The following is a 19,299-nucleotide window of genomic DNA, read 5'->3' on the forward strand; positions in this document are numbered from 1 at the left end:
TTTGCATTAGACTGATTAATTTTTCTCTAACAAAAATCATATTGCTGAATGAGAAACAATGATGGATGACTAGATGGATATTATGTGTGTCACCATGCATGTGAACTTATCAGAAACTTGAATCTTACGTAGTTTTATCTGAGCCTACCTTTTTGTAGAACTATTTTTGAATTTATGAACTAGGGGCTTAATCTTTGTCACTATTGAAGCTGAATCAGACACGTTACGGTGTCTAACTTCCAAATACAGAACAAATCACAATGACAGCAGTGCAAATATATTCTATCTCAAAACAGTACAAACGAGCAACCAGATGACACTCAAGATTGCATCTTAAAATTAAAGGTGAACAGTCTCTAAGTCATGAATCACAAAAATTTTAAGATAGTATTTTCTGTAGAAATAGTCGTTATGAACCGCATTTTCTCACTGCTCCCTACCCTATCACATTTTAAATGGAAATTTTTGTTCTCAGATGATTACTTGACATCAGTATCTCATATTAGAAAGAAACAGAAGGTAATTACTCAAAATAAATAAATAAATAAATAAAAATCCTGGGATTTCTGAATAGCACTTCCTCTTGATTTATTAACCCATCAGAGAAGATATTTTTTAAAAATTCCAGACAGAGCCTTTGAGACTTCAAGGTAATTAAAGCATTTTATGAACCATTAATAAAAGTGGAAAGAGCACTCCAACTGGCATTTGTGAATGCACATACTGACATCAAATCTAGGGTTAGTTATCAAAGAGACTTCAGTTAAACTAAAGTATCTGGAAGATGGTCTACCATGCCAAAGTAGTTGTGTGGGGTTATAGCAAACCCCACAGCTGAATTAATGTCCCTCTCCCTACTTATTGGCTCTGATCAGTTCAGGAAAGCCTTTTGAAAGAGAAGAAGGAAAGAGGACATGAGAAATGTAAAATAAATAATCCAAATTCCTGTCAAAAATCTGATCATATCAGTTGAGCGCTTCTTGTCAGTTTCCTTTTCATCTGAAGGACTTATTTGCTATCTGCTTTAAATAAGGCCTGATAATTCACAGCTGACACTACAGTATAACATATACTTTCTTAGCTTGTACAGAGCATCCAATTAGTTTAGTTATGCTTTCATCTCCAGGTTACTCTGTTGTAAGATCAGCTATAAATCTCATTTGTACTCCAGACTCATTAGCCCTTCTTTCATCTCAGTTCTTGCAGTGGATAAGCCAAGCAACGTATATGCAAAGTCCAGAAAGTTCATCTGGCTTCAACCCTTTACGCTTCTTTCTACTCCTTCACTTCTCAGACATTTTTACAAGGTATTTAGAATAAAATAGAACTACTGCTGAAAACAGTCATAGTTTCATAACACATGTTGGAAGTAAATGATGCAAGGCATTTAATAGCACTAGTATGTGACTTATTGAAGAGAGGTGGGGACAACCTCATTCTAGTGCAAAAAGAAACTTAGGAAAATAACATGTTCTAGAAGGAAGAACTAAGTGACCATAGTCAATGAGCACTATGCTACACCCTTTTGTGGAGAGAACATATGTAACAACTAATAGCCCCTGAGGTTCAGAACACTGTCATGAACTACCTTCCTCAGCCACTGTATCCCCTTCTCTATCTTCATGAAAATGCAGATATGGCAACAGGCAGTACCGAAGAAGAGACACTACATGGGGCATTCCAAATTTTGGAATCTTTGCAACAGCACTGAGACATGTGTGGTCTTGTCACTATACTATCTGCTCTACAAATGCACCTTTTCATAGTTATTCTGTGTGTGTAAGAACTAAATGTATGAGTTGAAGAAAGTGCTTTAATTTGCTGAGAAAACTATTGTTCTCAAAGGAAGCACAGAACCAGTATTGTCTCTGAATGAAGATTCCCTGTGATTACAAGCATAAGTTTGATTTCCAAGATTACTTTCTATTCTTCACCTCAACAGATTCTTGCACTGCAAACAAAGCATTTGTGAGGAAAGTTCCCTTGAAAATTTTGATTTTCCCATTCAGATCAGAGTTCAGGAGAGATACAGCATTATACCAAATAAAGCTGTTGGCTGGCATGAAGAAAGACAAAGCTTATTATGCAGTAGATATTTCAAACTGGCTCAAAAGAGATGGACACAGTTTCATTTTTGCTCATAAAAGCACACACCACTTTTTCCTAATGTTTTTACACCACCTGTACCTCTTGGGCACCCTGCACTTCCTACTGTCTCAGCAAGAATCATCAAGGAAAGCAGTCAACTTTCATCTTCTGATCCCACAACGAAATGCAGTGGCATGGCTATTTCATACTGCAGGCTGCAACTGATACCAATTAAAGACACCCAGGGCTCTCATTTAATAGTTACTATGGCAGCCTCAGACCTGTCTTAAACAAGATGAATCTTAATCCAATGAAGCTGAGACATCCACACTATCACTTGTAGGTCACACTATATTCTTCTTAAAATCCTTCAGTGCCATAATAATCAATCAGAGGTATTTAGATGTGCATTACATTAAAACTTCCAGCAGAGAACTGGTATTTGATGAATACAATCAACACGCACACACAAAAAGGCTGTCTTTACGTTTAGAAACAAAGTATAAAAATAAATTTGTGAAACAAAGAAAAGAAAGGAAAAGGAAAGTGGAAGGGAAGAAAACTGGAAAAGTGGAAAATTGGAAAAGTGATGACACAGAGAAAATCACACATAGAATCACAGGGCTGGAGAGAAACCTCTGAAGATCGTCAACTGTATCTATATGCATTCAAACTAATGAAAAGAGCAGCTTCCTGTCTGATATGCTAGTGAACATATGGGTTGCTGAAGTTGAAGAAAACCTGGTCACTGACTTTACTGAGGCCTGGAATTTTGCAGAAGAAAATTATTACTGTGAAAGGTCAGTATGTAGGTTATTATTATTTTCACAAATACATTACAGTTTACTTACCAAACTCTTGAAGATCTGTTCTTGCACCAGGCTGTTTAAATGGATGCACTACTTTTATCTCCACGGGTGGAAAAAGTGATGGTTTCAGGCTAATAGTGACTACAACCTTTCCAGTATACTTGTTGGCTGTTCGTACTGTACCAGACTTCAGCTCCGAATAGTACAGGTGGTCAGCAAAGAGAGTCATACCGAGCAACTGATATCTACAACATTGAAAAATTAGTATGAAATGGCACATCACCCAATTCCTGTATATACTGACTCACACATTTTCTGAGCAGTGAGTTCAGTCAAGTTTACTGTAAATAGCCTTTGTTTTCTTTTAGGTGTATGTGAGAGTCAGATGAGATGCCAGAGACACTCCCAGCACTCAGAATCCTTCAAATTTACAAGAAACAGCTACAAAAATTGTGATCATTTCTCACAAAGTATGTGAGATGCTGTTTAAGACTGACTCAACTGACAGAGACAGATTCTATTGAACCAGCAATTAAAATGGGCACTTGCTTTATTGAAGGATTTAGGCCAGAAAATTACCCCCATTTCCCAGTGTGGCACTGGAAAGTGCCTTCTCTGAACCTTCTGACTGTCTCAGGAAGTTAGGATGGAGATGGAGGGACAGGAACAGGGTTTTCCTTAAATCTGTCTTGCTGCTGCACTCAGTCAGGCACTGGGGAGACAAGGATAACTAAAAATCTGCTGACTTTCTCTGAAGAGCCTGAGCACAGGGCACCATCTATACCTCCCTGAGCAGCAGCTGAAGAGGACAACAGGCTTAGAAGAGGACAGGGAAGACCTGATAGAGCTCAGGCTTTTGAGCATAGCTCAGACACCTGAGCTAACCTACAGTGACCCTGGACAAATCATTTAAGCTCTCTGCTTTCGTCTTCTCTATCTGCAGAAAAAGGCTACTAATAAACACTCAGAGAGGATTTCTGAGGATTATGTGGTTATCATTTGCTAAAAGCTTAGAAGATGGAGAGTACTAAGTGGCAGTATTATCTGCAGTGAATTCAACAGTTAGCTTTTTCCGTTTTCACCTTTGTAGAACTACAGTTACAAAACATTTATATGCATTACAGTGTTGTGAAGCAACAAAATAAAAGTCTCCTATGCTTTCTTTAACTGCACGCCCAGGAAATAAGCTTTCTTTCTGACAGCCCAGAAAAACTCACCGACCAGAACTTCGGAGCAAATGAACAGCACCCCCTTCATAGTCACATGATCCAATATGGGAAATGTCATTCCCATGGTCATGCTGGATCCAGTAGAGCCTTACGTCAACAAAATCTAGTGAGATGGCCTTTATTTTTTCTGTGGTTCTTAAAATATTTCTCACATCACTTCCATTGAGGGACACGCGGTATATGCTTGAAACTGTACCATCTGATGACCAAAACAGTATCCTGCAGGAAAGAGGCATGTTTTGGGAAAAAAATGAAGTATTTATATGCTTACAAGGTAACATCACTGGTATGTATTCCTTGCTCCCATGCGCAAACTTTTTTCAATCTTACCAAAGTGCATTCAGAACCAAAGCTAATAATAAAGCAAGGGGATTCCTCAATATACACTGACCTTTTCCAGGAAAAAAACATATATGTCCTTCAAAACATAGCTCTACTTAGAATGGAAATAATTTTCGCCAAAAGGGTGTTCCCTGTTTAATGGAATCAATATTACCACTAATTTTTTTGTTACAGTTGTTTTCCTGTTTTAATAAATATACTTCTACCAGCAGACTTATGACTGTTCAGGAAGCAATGATATACTAGAAATCTCATGTAGGTCAAGCAGGAATCAGCCCAGCTTAACCGCGAGGCACAGTTATCTCTCTCCCTGCTTTGTTCCACCATGCAGTCAGAGAGGGAAACTAGAACAACCTCTGAAATCTACAGGGGACTGCTGCAAACTTAGGAAAAAATGTATCTTTGAAGCAGATGTTTGGCCCTCTGCCTCTGTGGAGGAAGTCATCTCCAAAAATTTCAGACCAACACCACACACACTAGTACTTTACTTAACAGTACCAAATCATTTCCTTCTACCACCTTCCTCCTGGTTACAGCAGCCAGCCTATGATGTCATTAAATTAAGGCCCAGTCAAGACAAAGTTTCAATACCCAGATCAGTTAGGCACTGAACTTACATACATCTGAAGTTATTAATGGATCAGAACTCAGATTTAGTGATGTGACTAAGGTTAGCAACAGCTCTAACAGGGCAAGTTAACATTCACTAGTCTATTTTATTTCTTAAGGCTTGGGTTTAGATTCTTTGCTTTAGATTCTTACATTTAAGCACAAAAAAATCCAAGACACTTTATAATTTTGCCTTATCTTCACAAAACTGCAAGATTTACAGTATGAAACAGCATAAAACCAGCTTTATTGCGTTAATCTATTGTACTAAACAAGCAGGAAGAAACAACCCTTGCCTCATGGCTTTTTCTCCCTGTTGCATGTCCTCCAGTCACCATAGACTATTAAAGTAGATGCAAAAATATGTTTCCAGAAGGACAGTCCAGCTTTCTACTGTCATTAACACTTCATTAACACCTGCTTGCATTTCTGTGTCACCCTTTGCTATTTAAGAAACCTCAATGTTCTGGAAGTTTGAATAAATGGTAGCATTCACTTTTTGTCAATTAGGAAACTAAGAAACAACAGTAATTATAGTTTCTGTGAAGATATTTTGCAAATTTGTTTATGATCTTAACATACAGGTAAACTGAAGAACAAAGTTTACAAGCAGCTTGAGTAATTGCCAGCATTTACCTTTTTTGTCATCTCCTTCTTTTATTTTTACTTCTGATTTTTCAGCATTTTTAATAGCATTTTTAAAAAAATCAATCTTACAGCTAGGGTTACATCATTAGCAGTAAAATAATCTTATTACCACTAATATTTAGGCACATTCCTTGAGAAAAACTCCATTACTAGGGTACCACATTGACTTTCATTTCTTAAGAGTTGCATAGATTTTAGGAAAGACACCGTTAACATCAGACTTAGAGAATGTGCATACCTGTGTGCATAAACATATTGTTGGGTATTTTTCTTTCTTTCTTTTTTTTTAATTCACATTAAAAATAGAGGGTTTTCATACAAGCAAAACACACCAGGACAGAATTGTAACATCAAACTTCTTGAAGTCTATTTTCTTTACAGTTTATTACTGGCTTTCTGTAAGCATATTATGTACAGTTACAGTGCATGGTGAATCACACCTAGGTGAATATACAAACTTGAATCTCTACATACGTTTCATTGAGTTCAGGAAATATACTTCTATAATGTCATTTTGTAACATATCCATCCGTGGCATTTGACCATGGATGTAAGGACCTGTGAATATTTCCAAAGCTGGTAAACACTATATTTAAGTCAATCAGAAGAAAATATTTTAAATGAAAATACACATATTTATAGTTTAAGTATGCCAGCTTGGGAGTAAAAGGGACTCCCAACATTTGGGATGAACATTTGTGAGCAACATTTGGATGGCTGGACTAGATGATCTTGTAGGTCCTTTCCAAACTTGTGATTCTATGATTTGCAGGCATTGTAGCTTTTGCTGCTCAAATTCTTCCTGCTGCCCTGAAACTATGCTCTCTTTGAGAAAGGACCAGCAGATCCTCAGATCTCCTAACTAAAGAAATTTTCTCTGATGACCAATTGGTATAGATTCTGCATTAGACCTTAGTAGGCATTTCTCACACACTTCTCTGGTTCTCTCTTATATATTTATTAATCGTTTATTCTATTACCCCTAAAGAAAGGAGATTTAGATTAGATGTTTGGCAGAAATTTTTCACTTTGAGGCACTGGCACCAGCTGCCCAGAGAAGGTGTGGATGCCCCATCTCTAAAGGTGGTCAGGACGAGGCTGGATGGGGCCCTGAGCAGCCAGACCTGGTGGGGGGCAACCAGCCCATAGCAGGGGATCAGAACTGGATAAGCTGCAAGGTCCCTTCCAACCAAAGTAATTCTATGGTTCTAAGATTTTATCAACATTCAGGTAGGGATTGTACTAGACAAAACACCATGCACACAGTATTTCCATAACTGGTAAACCAGTCACAGTACTTAGTATATTAGAATTCATTTTAATGAAATTACTAACCTAGTTAAAATTACCTTTGCTCAGCATCAATGGCAATCTTTGTGGGACGACCAATATCTCTTAAAAGAACTCGACGTTTCTTCCCATTCATGTCAGTTGCTTCTATGGTTGCTTTCTGTCTATTGGCCCAGAGAATGTCCTGATTTATCCAGTCAATAGCAAATCCTGAAATGCCTTTGTCTATATAACATAATCTCTGTAAACAACAAAAAATTGTTAACAAGAAGCATCATACGCTTGACTTTCAGTACATTGACTATTGTGCCAGAATGAGGATTCCATCTCATTCCACTGGCCTGCCTCATTTTCTCTCAGACCTGTATTATTGGTCTTTCTTGATTTTTAATTGCTTTCATTTTCCCTTGGCTCTTACATACACTCCTTCTGAATGAGTGAACCACAGGTAAAAGAAAATATTATTTGTAAGCGATACACTGGACTGATCTAGCTACAATTTCTGCCTACATTTAAAACATTATGAAGCACCCAGTTGAAAGACAACCTAACACACTGTTGCTGGAGTTTGATCTTTAAAAAACAGCTTAAAATACGTAAGTTAAGATTCCGCATGGGTACAGCAAAACCAGTAATCTCTCTCCAACAAAAGAAGGTTCTCACAGCACTGAAGTGCAGCCATACCAGCCTGTCTTCCCTTTAATGAGCCAGAGGCAATGAACTACACAGTTTTTTCTGAACAAAGGATGCAGTTCTAAAAGAAGCATTTATGCAACCATAGAAGCCGATAAAAAGATTGAGGGAAAAAAAAACCAGCAGGAATTCAAGCACATTCTTCTCATACCATTTGTGGTGGTTTGAGTTACGTTAATCTGAAAGACAAACTTTCATAATGCCAAAGATTAATTTAAAACTGATAGAGACGTTATTGTCTTCAAAGATTTGGCTTGTCTACATTTCTTCCCTTTTAGTTGATCTGTAGAAAATACTACATGTACTGTGAATGTTGGTAAAACAGCCTAGGCTCAGAACCAGAATCATTATGGTTGCAAACTGTTTAATAAGCCTGAAATGCCAATAAATAAACAAGCAGAATTGCACCTCTGAGTAGGTGTTTCTGCATAGAGTTTAATGCCCAATAACTCAAACAATTTGAGAGAAATGATGACTTTACCTCTCTTTTTGTGCCATTCAGGTGAATTCTTTGCAGAAGTCGCTTTTCTGAATCTACCCAGTACACTTTCTCTTCTGTATAATGAAAATCTATAAGTCCTGATGGACCAGCATCATCCACCAATCTTTCATGATTGGTCCCTTCAGTGTCAATTCTGTAGATGGCACTTCCATGGTGAAAAAGTAGAAATGGTGCAGGGTCTAGTGTTGAAAGAAAGGGGAGGAGGGGAACACCAATTAATAGATAAGCATTGAATTTTTGCTGCATTGCATTAAGTTTCTGGTTGAATATTAGGAAAAAATTATTCTCCAAAATAGTGGATGGGCATTGAACAGACTGCCTGGGGAGATGGTGGAGACACCATCCCTGGAGATGTTCAAGAACAGCATAGATGCAGTAATGAGGGGCCGGGTTAGTGGGTAATATTTCTGGGTAGGTAAACAGTTGGACTAGATGATCTTAGACATCTTTTCCAGCCTCAATGATTCTATGATTCTAAACTCTCATCAGTATTATCCTAGACAGAGTAGGAAATTTAACCTTCTCCTTCATTTTTAATGGTAACATCACAGAGAATCAATTACCAATGTGATATAAATATAATAGTCCATTCACATTTACTGCTGAAAATCCATTAAGTCAAAAATCTGAGTAGTGAAACTGAGATTGCAGAAAAAGTTGTAACTAGAACAGAGACCAATCTTTAGTGTACCATTAAAGCACATTCAAAGGAGAAAGTCCCATGATGGTTGTTACCGTGGGGATTTATAAAATGGTTGCTTGAAACAACAGATCATGGCATACAAGAAATTCTCTTGTCAAATGACTTTGAAATACAAGCACTTATACAGATCCAAGAGAATAACAGGTTTAAAACCTTGTCACTTGTTGAATTAACGTTTCCAAGAATTCAATCCCCTTCACAGCAGAAGAAAGAGCCCAAGTTTGATTTCTCCATTGAACAAGTTCTGACAGCAACCAGGATGTAAATTAACTGCTGCTCACAAGGAAGATGATCAACACTCTGATTTCAAGACTATTACAGCAGTGCGTATTTGGAGTTTTCAAGGTATTACCCAGTTATAAAAATTGCTCCTAGGATGTTAGTGTCTCCCTTTTTCTGCTGCTATTTGCACTAAGCAGCCCCATGTGAGAGTGTTTAAATTATGGAGGCTTGCTTTACATAAATGGTAAATGAACAGAGAAGTGTAGCAAGGTTGATTTATCTCAGGAATGTGACAGCTGTACTGCCAGCATTTCTGCCAACTAGATGACCAAGAGCATTTTTATACTTCATTTTTTTGTCCTTTCCACTCTCTGAATTTCCCAAATGGAGCCTGTAAATGAGGGCTGTAAATGGAATTGGGACTGAACTAATCTGATTCTGATCACAGAGGAGCCAGACAGATTTGGGATTAAATTTTATCACCTCTCAACTATTGTTATTACTACTATAAATATCAGTAATAACCTCTAAAGTTGAAGCCCTCATACAACATAATAAAGCAAGACTGTTATTTGAAAGATACCTGAGCACAAATATCTTTCAGGTTAACAGGTTTGTTTTCAGGTCTCTTCAGCTCAAAGGTGAATGGCTTACAAAGCAGCCAAATTAAAAAATAAATAAATCTATATGAAGACATTCTTAAGAAGTACTGAAAGAAATCTAGCCTGGCTCTTTGCATTGGTGACAATTTGGGAGCTGTATGGAATACTTTTGATTATTGTATTGTATTGATTATTGTGAAGATTAAAAACATCCAGAGAGAATCAAGGACATCTCCAAATATGGTTTCCAAATGGTTTCATTTGGAAACCAGCTCTACCACATACCATCTCCATGCCAGGGAGAGTCCCAAGTGAATATCAGAAAGAAAACCTGAGCTCTTAGACCAGGAGGGAGTTGTAGCAAGTCCCAGACAGGAACCAAAACCAGACATTCAGGAAACCAACATGGAAAGGTGAGAGGCGAAATTTAGAGCACTCACACACCGTATTCTAGATGCAAGGTTAAACAATTAATAAAATCTAACCAGATTTTTTCCCATGAATAGCACCAATTGACTACAAAACTAAGGTTATTTAGAAGGTGTAATTATAGATATTTTCCTCTCAGAAGGGTTAAATTCTCTTTAAATGTCAGTACTTCTTACATGACCAAAAAACAATTGAAACCCTCAAGAGAGCAGGAGAGAAAGACCTCACGTTAGCACTCAGGAGACAGGACAAGGGGAAACGGCCAGAAACTGCAGCACAGGAAGTTCCGCACAAACATGCGCAAGAACTTCTTTACAGTGAGGTGACGGAGCACTGGAACAGGCTGCCCAGGGAGGTGGTGGAGTCTCCTTCTCTGGAGATGTTCAAGACCTGCCTGGATGCCTACCTGTGCAACCTGCTGTAGGGAACCTGCTTTGGCAGGGGGGTTGGACTCGATGATCTCTGGAGGTCCCTTCCAACCCCTACAATTCTGTGATTCATGTTTATTATGAAAATTCCTACGGATCAAACCAAAAAGTAAGCGCTACCTGCATTTCACAGTTCTGCCTCTACCCTAAATACGCTGGACATCAGTGCCAACAGATTAAAAGTGATGAAGGTATCAAAATCTCACATGCTGCTGTCTTCTTCTGGTAAAAGTAGGGACACGGTAGTAGAGTGATCACAGTTCTGATCACAGAGGAAGAGTAACTTTGCTAAATAGAAAATCATGGTTTGTTTTCATTTGCTTTTGTGTGTTTTCCTGTTTCCCACTACTGAACCTTCCATCCTTCATTCATTTTCCCATCACCACACAGAAGACGCAGTTTTTCAGTCACCAAACCGGAGCTGCTATGCAGTATCTAAGTCAGCACCATGAGTAGGGTCCAGTGAGATATTGCTCACTTCTAAATACAATGCTGACTGCTAACTGAACTCTAAAGTACTTTTTTAGTCATAAAAAAGAAAATGAACTTACCATTCACATAGCAAGACCTTTTGTCGATATCCAAAGTGTAACCAGGCAAGCAGGAGCAGAAGTAGGACCCAGGTATGTTTGTACAGGTTTGGCCACAGGTTCCCAGACCACCTTCAAGGCATTCATCAATATCTGAAACAGGTTTTTGAACAGATCAGGGTAATTCAACTAGAAACAGCAGCAGAAGGCAAACAGAAAGAAATCCCTTCACAGAGAAAGGTAGGTACAAAATATCACATTAAGAGAGGAAAGGAGGGTGAATGTATTGCATTATGCATTGCTTTCAGAATTATTTCCTTTGCTTGCCATCACACACAGAGCAATTTTTATTTTTTTAAGAGACTATCCAGGGAAATAACCATTCTACCCAGTGTCTGGGCACTCTATACAAATGGTTTCCAATTGCTCAAAATGAGGGAACAGAACTTGTCTCATACTCCATTTCTGCTATTTACATAATCACCTGCTAAGCAAATGCCCTCTGCAGCTGCTTCCCTCTATCATTATCCCTCTATCCACATTTTGAAAATAAAACACCAAATTTTGCAAAAAACAGCAAAGCAGCAGTCTACCATGGCAGTGAGCTCATTTTTGTTTAAGCCCTTTTTGTTTGAGTTTCAAAAAACATATACAAAACACTTAAAAATTTATATATATATATATATATATATGTATATATATATATATACACACACACACACACACACATATACACATATACATATACATACATATATATATGTGTGTGTATTCTGAGATCAGCAAGCCCAAACCAAGGCAGCAAACAAACAAATTAGAATTTTAACTGGTAGGGTATAAATAGTAGTAAATATAGAAAATTAAGGACCTTATTTTTCAAAACAGTCACCATTGAGGATCCCATTCAATAATAAAAGGGGAAGATATTATTGGGCAGCACTCAGCACCGTGGATGATGGTCCCTAAAAATTTGGAGAATCTTCAGTTTCTACTGAAATAAAATGCATCTGATAACAACTTCCTGACGTCGCTGGCATCATACCCTTTTGTATTTCTTGTATAAGCACAGTGAAGGATGCTCCGAGGAGCAGCTTTTCCCTCAGCCAAGATCAAAAAATTAAAAAGTGTACACAATAAGAATAAAAGCATGATTTGAGTGTAAGAAAACAGCTTGTCAGTGAGACACTTGAGAGTTCTGTCTGTTTAACTTATCAGAAAGAAACCTGGGAGAAGATGACTACAATATATAAATACTTTCACAAAGTACCAGCTTTTCTCAGAGACGTTTTAACCTCCCACAGGAAATAATTAAAAAGGTTCATGGCTGAGAACTGAAATGAGAGAAAATCAATTCAGTTAACAGAAAATATGATTCAGTAAGGGAACTGCTAAGCTACCACAAAAAAAAAACTGTGACACTGTGAAAACCACTAGTGGATGTTCTCAAGACAAGACCAGAATGGGGAGACATGCTTTAATAAAGCACAGGATGCCGAGCTGTATACTAAAGTAACTGGAAAATGGCCTGTGGTTTACAGGGTGGTCTCCTCCATTATTAAACAATATGAATCTACAGATCAGATCACACTGATCATTCAGGCTAGAAGAATTTATGCTGCTTGTCTGGGTAGTTGTACTTGAGAGGATTTTAAGGTTATCAGTATGCCCATTTTCACCACTAGCAAAGTTCACACAGTAAAGAAATTTCACACATACTGAAAAGTGAATAATCACTCCAGCTGAAGATCAATTGCCAATGAAAGCAGAGGGATATTGAGACAGAACACACAGGCATCAAGGAGTGGACCTTCCAGACGTAGAAAGGAAGCGATGAGAAATACTGAGCTGTTATTAAACACACTGTTAACATTTGACTCTTATTTTGATAACAGTGGAAGAAGGTCCTGTTATTAACATACTCCCTTCTTTTTGTAAAGTCGGGGGGATGGGGAGAGGGGCGGGAAGTAAACAAATAAATGTCTCTTAATGCTTGGGAGAACTTGACCACAAAAACATCCACAAGTTGAAACCTGCCATGCCTTCACCTGAGTTCCTTGTGCCAAAGCCATGCACATAACTGTACAGCATCCTGCTGTAGCTGTTTCACACCTCCTGGCAACCACTTACCCCAGTGGGAACTTTATCCTGTGAAAGAAATAAGCTTAGGGAACACAAAAGCTGTCTGCAGTGCCCTGACAGCCAGTCCTGAAAGGACGAATGAGATTCTGCTCTGTTCTCAAAGGCTTCTTTATGCAGAAAATGCCTTGAGAATCAACAAAAACGATGAATCATTTCATCACGACATTGGCAGCTCTCAATGACTTTGCATACAAATATGCCACTTTGTTGAGAGTCCTGAGAAAGGCTCTAGTTGCAGAAGGTGAAGCATTAGTATGCCTGGCAGGGACACAGAGAAACCACAGTGAGCCAGAAGTCGCCTTTCATTATGGCCCCAAGCGAACGGACTATAGATGTAAAATACACACTTGCAGATAGGCATACTCACTCAAAATTTGGTTAATGTGGACTTTGGGGATGAATTAAATTCACTTTATCTAGCCACCAGCATAACCTTTTCAACAAGGTTGAAATTCACACTTAAGGAAACAACCCATCTTTTCTAACTATTTAGTTAAAAACATACAACTCAAAGAACAGAACACAGCCAGAAAAGATTCTTCAGCTACCAGTGGGTCACAGTAAGATTAAAGTGGCACACTAAGTATCTCTACAACCAAATTTTTAAATGAAATTTTAAGTACAGCCCAAGCGCTGACAGTTTTTGAGAGGGTAGAGGTTCTGGAGTGCTCCTGTATTGTGGTAAGGGACTATGATACCTTCAGTATCCTACCTTTCTGGACTCAGATCTCAAGAGTTAAGCCACAAGAATGAAAAAATAAATAAACAACATACATAAATTAGGAACTACAAAATCATGTGCAAGGTATTTTCGTAGTTCCAGCAGACCTCTACTTCCCAGATCACAGAGTTCAATTTTCAACATAATGTTATTGGATTGCTTTTTATGGTGCTATTACCTATCTACCCCTCCTTGAAATGCATCAGGAAATACTGTCTTCCAGCTCCCTTTAAAAACAAATTTCAAATGATATTCTATAAAGTCATAATTTTTGCTTAAAACAGAGTGTCAGATTAATATCTGTTATTTTCCACTGAGAAAAACATTGATGAGTCTTGTAATAACAGTCACTGGCCCTGGAATCTGCTTTTCAGCATTAAACTTCATGTTTATGTAATATGATGCCAATTCTGTCATCTCTTGTGACACATTTCCCTCCTTTCTATTCTGATCCAAGATTTTCTAGATAAGGACAGTATTTACCCACATTCAGCTGTATCAATTTCCAGAGAATTCAGAGGGAATCTTCTCATGATTTGGCCACGTTGAAGAATTCTCTCTTATTATTTGTTAACTGTATTTTCAATCAACTTCCCCATGGCAGTGTAATACGAAGTAAGATATCTGGAAGTCAGCTACTGAAAAGAGGCAAACACATGCCTCTACTTCAGCTCTTCTGAATTCTTAAAAAGGTGTGAGGCTGCATGGAGCAAATTGAAGCCAGCATTTAGCTAGCCAAGATGAATTTAAAGATGTAATACAAAGAGGAATACTTTTATATTTCATGTCACTAGCATTCTATGATTGGAGAAGAGTCAACAGCAAAAAAGAAAGGAGGAAATTTTGAAACACAGAAAGAAGCATCTGACCGAAAGTGTTGACCTAGATAGCTGCAGTCGTCACCTTCAATTGCAGACTTTAGCTCTGTAGGAATGTGCAGCATGCTGAAGTGAAAAGAGCTGATCAGTTAACATCAGAAGTTAGTAGAGACAGTAGAGTAAGGTTCTATGGGTAGGTACAACTTTAATAACAAGGGCTGTGTTTTCCCTTTTTATTATATGTTACAATTTTACAATATTATAAAAAATAAATGTATTTTTAATAACTATATTTCTTTTCCTTTATAACTGACAGAATGAGTTCTCAAAGTCAGTCCTGAAGCCAAGGTGCATACCAAATCTTGCAGTATTCATAACATAATACTTTTGGTAGCCCAAGAGGAACAGGCACTGGTGTCCTTCTGAAAATTGGTAATGCAAGAGGCTGCTCTATGGGTGTCTTCAAATAAACACTGCCATGTGGGAAATCTTCTTGGTTTCAAGTGGGGAGAGTATCTATATCCCTCAGGACTATAAAAAGTGTTGTTAAGTCAATACTTCGGGAAGGGATAATCATTTGATTTCAACAGGCATAAGACCCATCTCCTGATGTATCATGAATGCTTAGATGGTTAACAACATGAGAAATCAAAGCCCTCTCTATGTACACATTTTTACCTTGCAGGAAGAACCAAGTGTGGCCAAGACTATTTTTATTTTAGAGTAAGTAGGTTTTGTTTCTAAGGAAGGTAAGTTATTTAATGGTAACCGAGTCCCCACTCTTTACATCATCATAAGTCAAGATGACAATGTCAAAAATAGAAAAAAAATGCTTCCAGTTGCATCATAAATTTCTTATAAATGGATATAACCTTGCAACAGGCCAGTCTTACTTTGATCTCATGCTTTGTTCTCCCATACTTTGTCTCTTATAAACTGTGCTGCATCTCTGTTCTGAGATACATGCTCCCTGCTTAAAGGCCTTTCCTTTCTTGGTATACCAAGTCAGGATTCAAATAATGTCTCTTAAAATAACTGTATAAAATTATGTGACATGTTTAGAGCTAGATTTCAGTATCCTTCAACAGGATGAGATGCCTTTGATCTTTGAATATCCCTAGAAATAAAAGGAACTAATTAAGAAGTGAATTATTTAACAGTGTGTGAAGAGCAAAGCCTAGGCCTTCATCAACAGTAGTTGTATGGAAAACTATTCTAGAAAAGTTGGAAAAACACTTTTCAGTCAATGCTGTTTGTAAGGGACAGCTTCTTAATTCACTGTAGTCCTTATGGCTGGCAGGATGCCACCATGGTCACAGATGATACAGAACATTTTACAATTGATGTATTTATTAAAGCACCAAGAATGGTTGCCAAGCCACAGATCAGAGCCTGCTGTCATTGTTCACAGCTCAGTGGCATGAGTCATGTCTCCCACTCACCACTTGCACCCCCACTATTACCTTCAAAGTCTGCCCCCAGCTTCCTACCATTTGCTGCCACTGCAGTCTCTCTCACATAGTTAATGAACTAGAATATCACACATCCGCTCTTCTGGTCAGAACAGAATTTGCATATCCAGTTCATGGAAGAACACAGGAAATCCATTCCATCAAAGCATCCTTCAGTCTAATATTTCACACCAAAATTTTATCTTTTCTTAATCTCCCATGAATCAGTGGTCTCTAATTAAAAAGATACCTTAGCATAGCTCATTTCTTTGTTTATTATACGTTACACAGAATTGCTCACAGTAACATCAGCTCTCATGCATAAGACCACTTCTATCAGTTCTTGCACTGGCTGCTGAACTAGCAGCCATTCTGTTTTGGTGCTTTACCCAGACTCTCCTCAAGGCCAATAGAGCAATTGGATATCTAAATTTCAACAGAAGACGCAGTATTATGTCTCTATTAATGGAAGAACAGTGTACATTAATGTGCAAAATGGGTCATCTGAAATTATATATATGTATATAATATTTCATATATATAAAATATATATATAGTCACCTTTTGGATGTGGAGTACATTTTGACCCAAAGGAAAGTGCCATCAATTCATTTCATTTCAGGATTGCCTTATTATACACAAGGTATTAACTGAGCTTCCCTAAAATGCGGAAGTTCATAGTTAATGTACATCCTAATTAGTTCCTGGAAGCTAGGTTTATATTAGTAAATAGTGTGGACCTATAGGAGAGGCTCTGCAGTGTGCAATGTTTGGTGAGGATCTGACATCCAGATTGCACATATTTCCACGTAGGGTTATGGAGAACCAGGTCTAACATGGTCTTGTGGACCAAATGGCCAACAGCAGCAGAGAGGATAGATGTTCTCTTAAGGTACACCTTCTGGTTTAGGTTGACATAAAAGGAATCCAGTCCATGCACTCTGGGACTGTCCCACAATGTGAACGCAAGCATGGTAAGAGGCAAAAGTATGGAGGTTAGTTTCAGAAACATGTTTCTCCCTTGAATTCAAGAATCAGTGTAGAGGGACCCTAGGTGTGTTTGGTGCTCTGGCAAGCCTTTGGTCAGGTTTATCATTTATATATAAGAAATGCCTAGCTCCTTTTCTCTCAATACAAGGACATTTAACATGTGTACTTCTATTTTCTGCTTACAAGTTGGTATTTCTTGGCAGGATGTACAGAGAAGGCACCTGTTATTAACTCACTGGAATCATGTCAAGAACTGAGTCAGAGCTTCTGAAGCCCAAGTAACTAAAGCACAGCATGAACTCAAAGTATTAGGTCTGGGTGCAAGGCTTCCAGGGCATTTCCTTATCTCCTTACCAGAAAAAAAAACATAGTCCTTCAAGGAACATTGGGGAAGAAGGTTTCTGTCGTGTTTTATCCTACACTTTGTGAATAATAAGAACCTGCATTTTACATATTCTAAATCACTCATGGTTATCATACTAACATTAATGTAACACATCTCCCTCAAACTATAGCAGTACAATTCCAAATATATCTTTTTTATGTACATGTGAGTCATTCATTGTATATTTGCACACAAATCTGTAGATAACAGTACTATCTTAGAAAGAGCAGTTTTTAAAGTTATCCAGCCCTTATCAAAGTATTTACTTGTACACATGCACAATCATTACATTTCTCTTTCTATATGCATATAGAAGTACAAAAAAACATGCACAAATTATATACATATAGAAGCAGGAATCTGCACGAGTGTGTAAAAATACAGAGACACTACAGCTATGCAAAGGAATTTTTGTGATTAGTGAGCAGTTCTGATCTCTTATTGACCACATAAAACTTCAACCTGCTTTGTTATAGCTGAACTGGCAGACAAGGGAACAATTTCTGAAAAAGCAACTAGACAAAATGTCCATTATGAGAAGGAAGAGAAAGTGAGAAGCTGCTGTATCAATTGTGCAGCTACGCATAGGCAATCTATATAGAAAACTCATGACAATTATAAAGCTCAGTTAAACGAATACAGATGCTTTTCCTTAATTTGTGAATGGTCCACCACTTACCTACGCAGGCAGAACTTTCACTCTTTAATCTGTATCCATTAGGACAGTTCCAGTGCTGCAGAGCTGAAGGGCTGGCAAAGCCAATGGTAAAAAAAACTGGCAAGAAAGCAACAGGGAAGAGAAACATAGTCCTGAGTTTTTTAAACTGCCACTTGAGAAGAGCTAGCTTGTCTGCAGTCATATCCAGGGTGAGATGAACATAGGTAATCCCAAACAGTCTTTGTGATCTCCTGCTTTACACTCAGACATCTTATCACAGCACAAAGCTTTATCTTTGCCTTGCTTTTCTTGTCACTCCAGCGTGTCTGAATACAACCTTGAAGAAATTCCTGGGAGATTTCTTCCCCACACACGTCGTTCTCTCTCTCTCTCTCTCTCTCTCTCTCTCTCTCTCTCTCTCTCTCTCGTTTCTTTCTTTTTTTTCTTTTTTTTCTTTTTTGGAAGCCAAGTATGAAATGCCTGACACTCTCGCCACAAATTTAACACAGCTTAAAAGCAAGGCTCACAAGCATCACTGCAAACTTCCTCACAACACGCAAAGCTGCCGTTTGGGTCTTAAAAGCAAAGATTTCAGAAAACTTCACTGCTGCCCTCAGTGGAGTACAGGGAGCGCAATCTCCAGGTACTGTCCTGTGAAACACAGTTGCTTTTCACACACAGACTTGGACGGACTCCTCTTTCCTTTTTAAGGCACCAGTTGCCCCACCTCTTCTCTTTTTAGTACCACTCAAGTGAACCCTGTGTTTGCAAATAGTAACGTGGTCAGTTCCAGAGCCAGAATGCCAGATACATGGCTGCCCATAATGAGCAGCCTATTTAGAAAGGCAGTCCCTTGGGCCTGAGAAGTACCTATGGTGTGACAGCCACATTTTTCTCACAGACTGCAGCCTGATTTAAATCTTGCCTGTTCAGTCGTGATCAGCTGCATTCATTTTCATACCTTCTTGCATTTTACTACCACAAACAAATCCTGTCTCCAAAATGCTCTGTGC

At 38.2% G+C, this 19,299-nt stretch overlaps 1 protein-coding gene across 1 annotated transcript in view; it reads right to left on the reverse strand.

The window, feature by feature from the left end:
- The window catches only part of EGF (epidermal growth factor), a 53,933-nt gene extending 34,983 nt beyond the window's left edge, over positions 1-18,950 (reverse strand). The window contains exons 1-6 of the mRNA XM_048942397.1: positions 18,308-18,950; positions 11,146-11,277; positions 8,190-8,389; positions 7,075-7,256; positions 4,115-4,345; positions 2,940-3,142 (exon numbers count right to left, since the gene is read on the reverse strand). Coding sequence (XP_048798354.1) covers positions 2,940-3,142; positions 4,115-4,345; positions 7,075-7,256; positions 8,190-8,389; positions 11,146-11,277; positions 18,308-18,488 — 1,129 coding nt within the window. The 5' untranslated portion in view covers positions 18,489-18,950. The remainder of the gene's footprint in view (positions 1-2,939; positions 3,143-4,114; positions 4,346-7,074; positions 7,257-8,189; positions 8,390-11,145; positions 11,278-18,307) is intronic.
- Positions 18,951-19,299: the final 349 nt, after the last annotated feature.

The sequence above is a fragment of the Lagopus muta genome, chromosome 4, assembly GCF_023343835.1.
Source record: "Lagopus muta isolate bLagMut1 chromosome 4, bLagMut1 primary, whole genome shotgun sequence".
NCBI lineage: Eukaryota > Metazoa > Chordata > Aves > Galliformes > Phasianidae > Lagopus > Lagopus muta.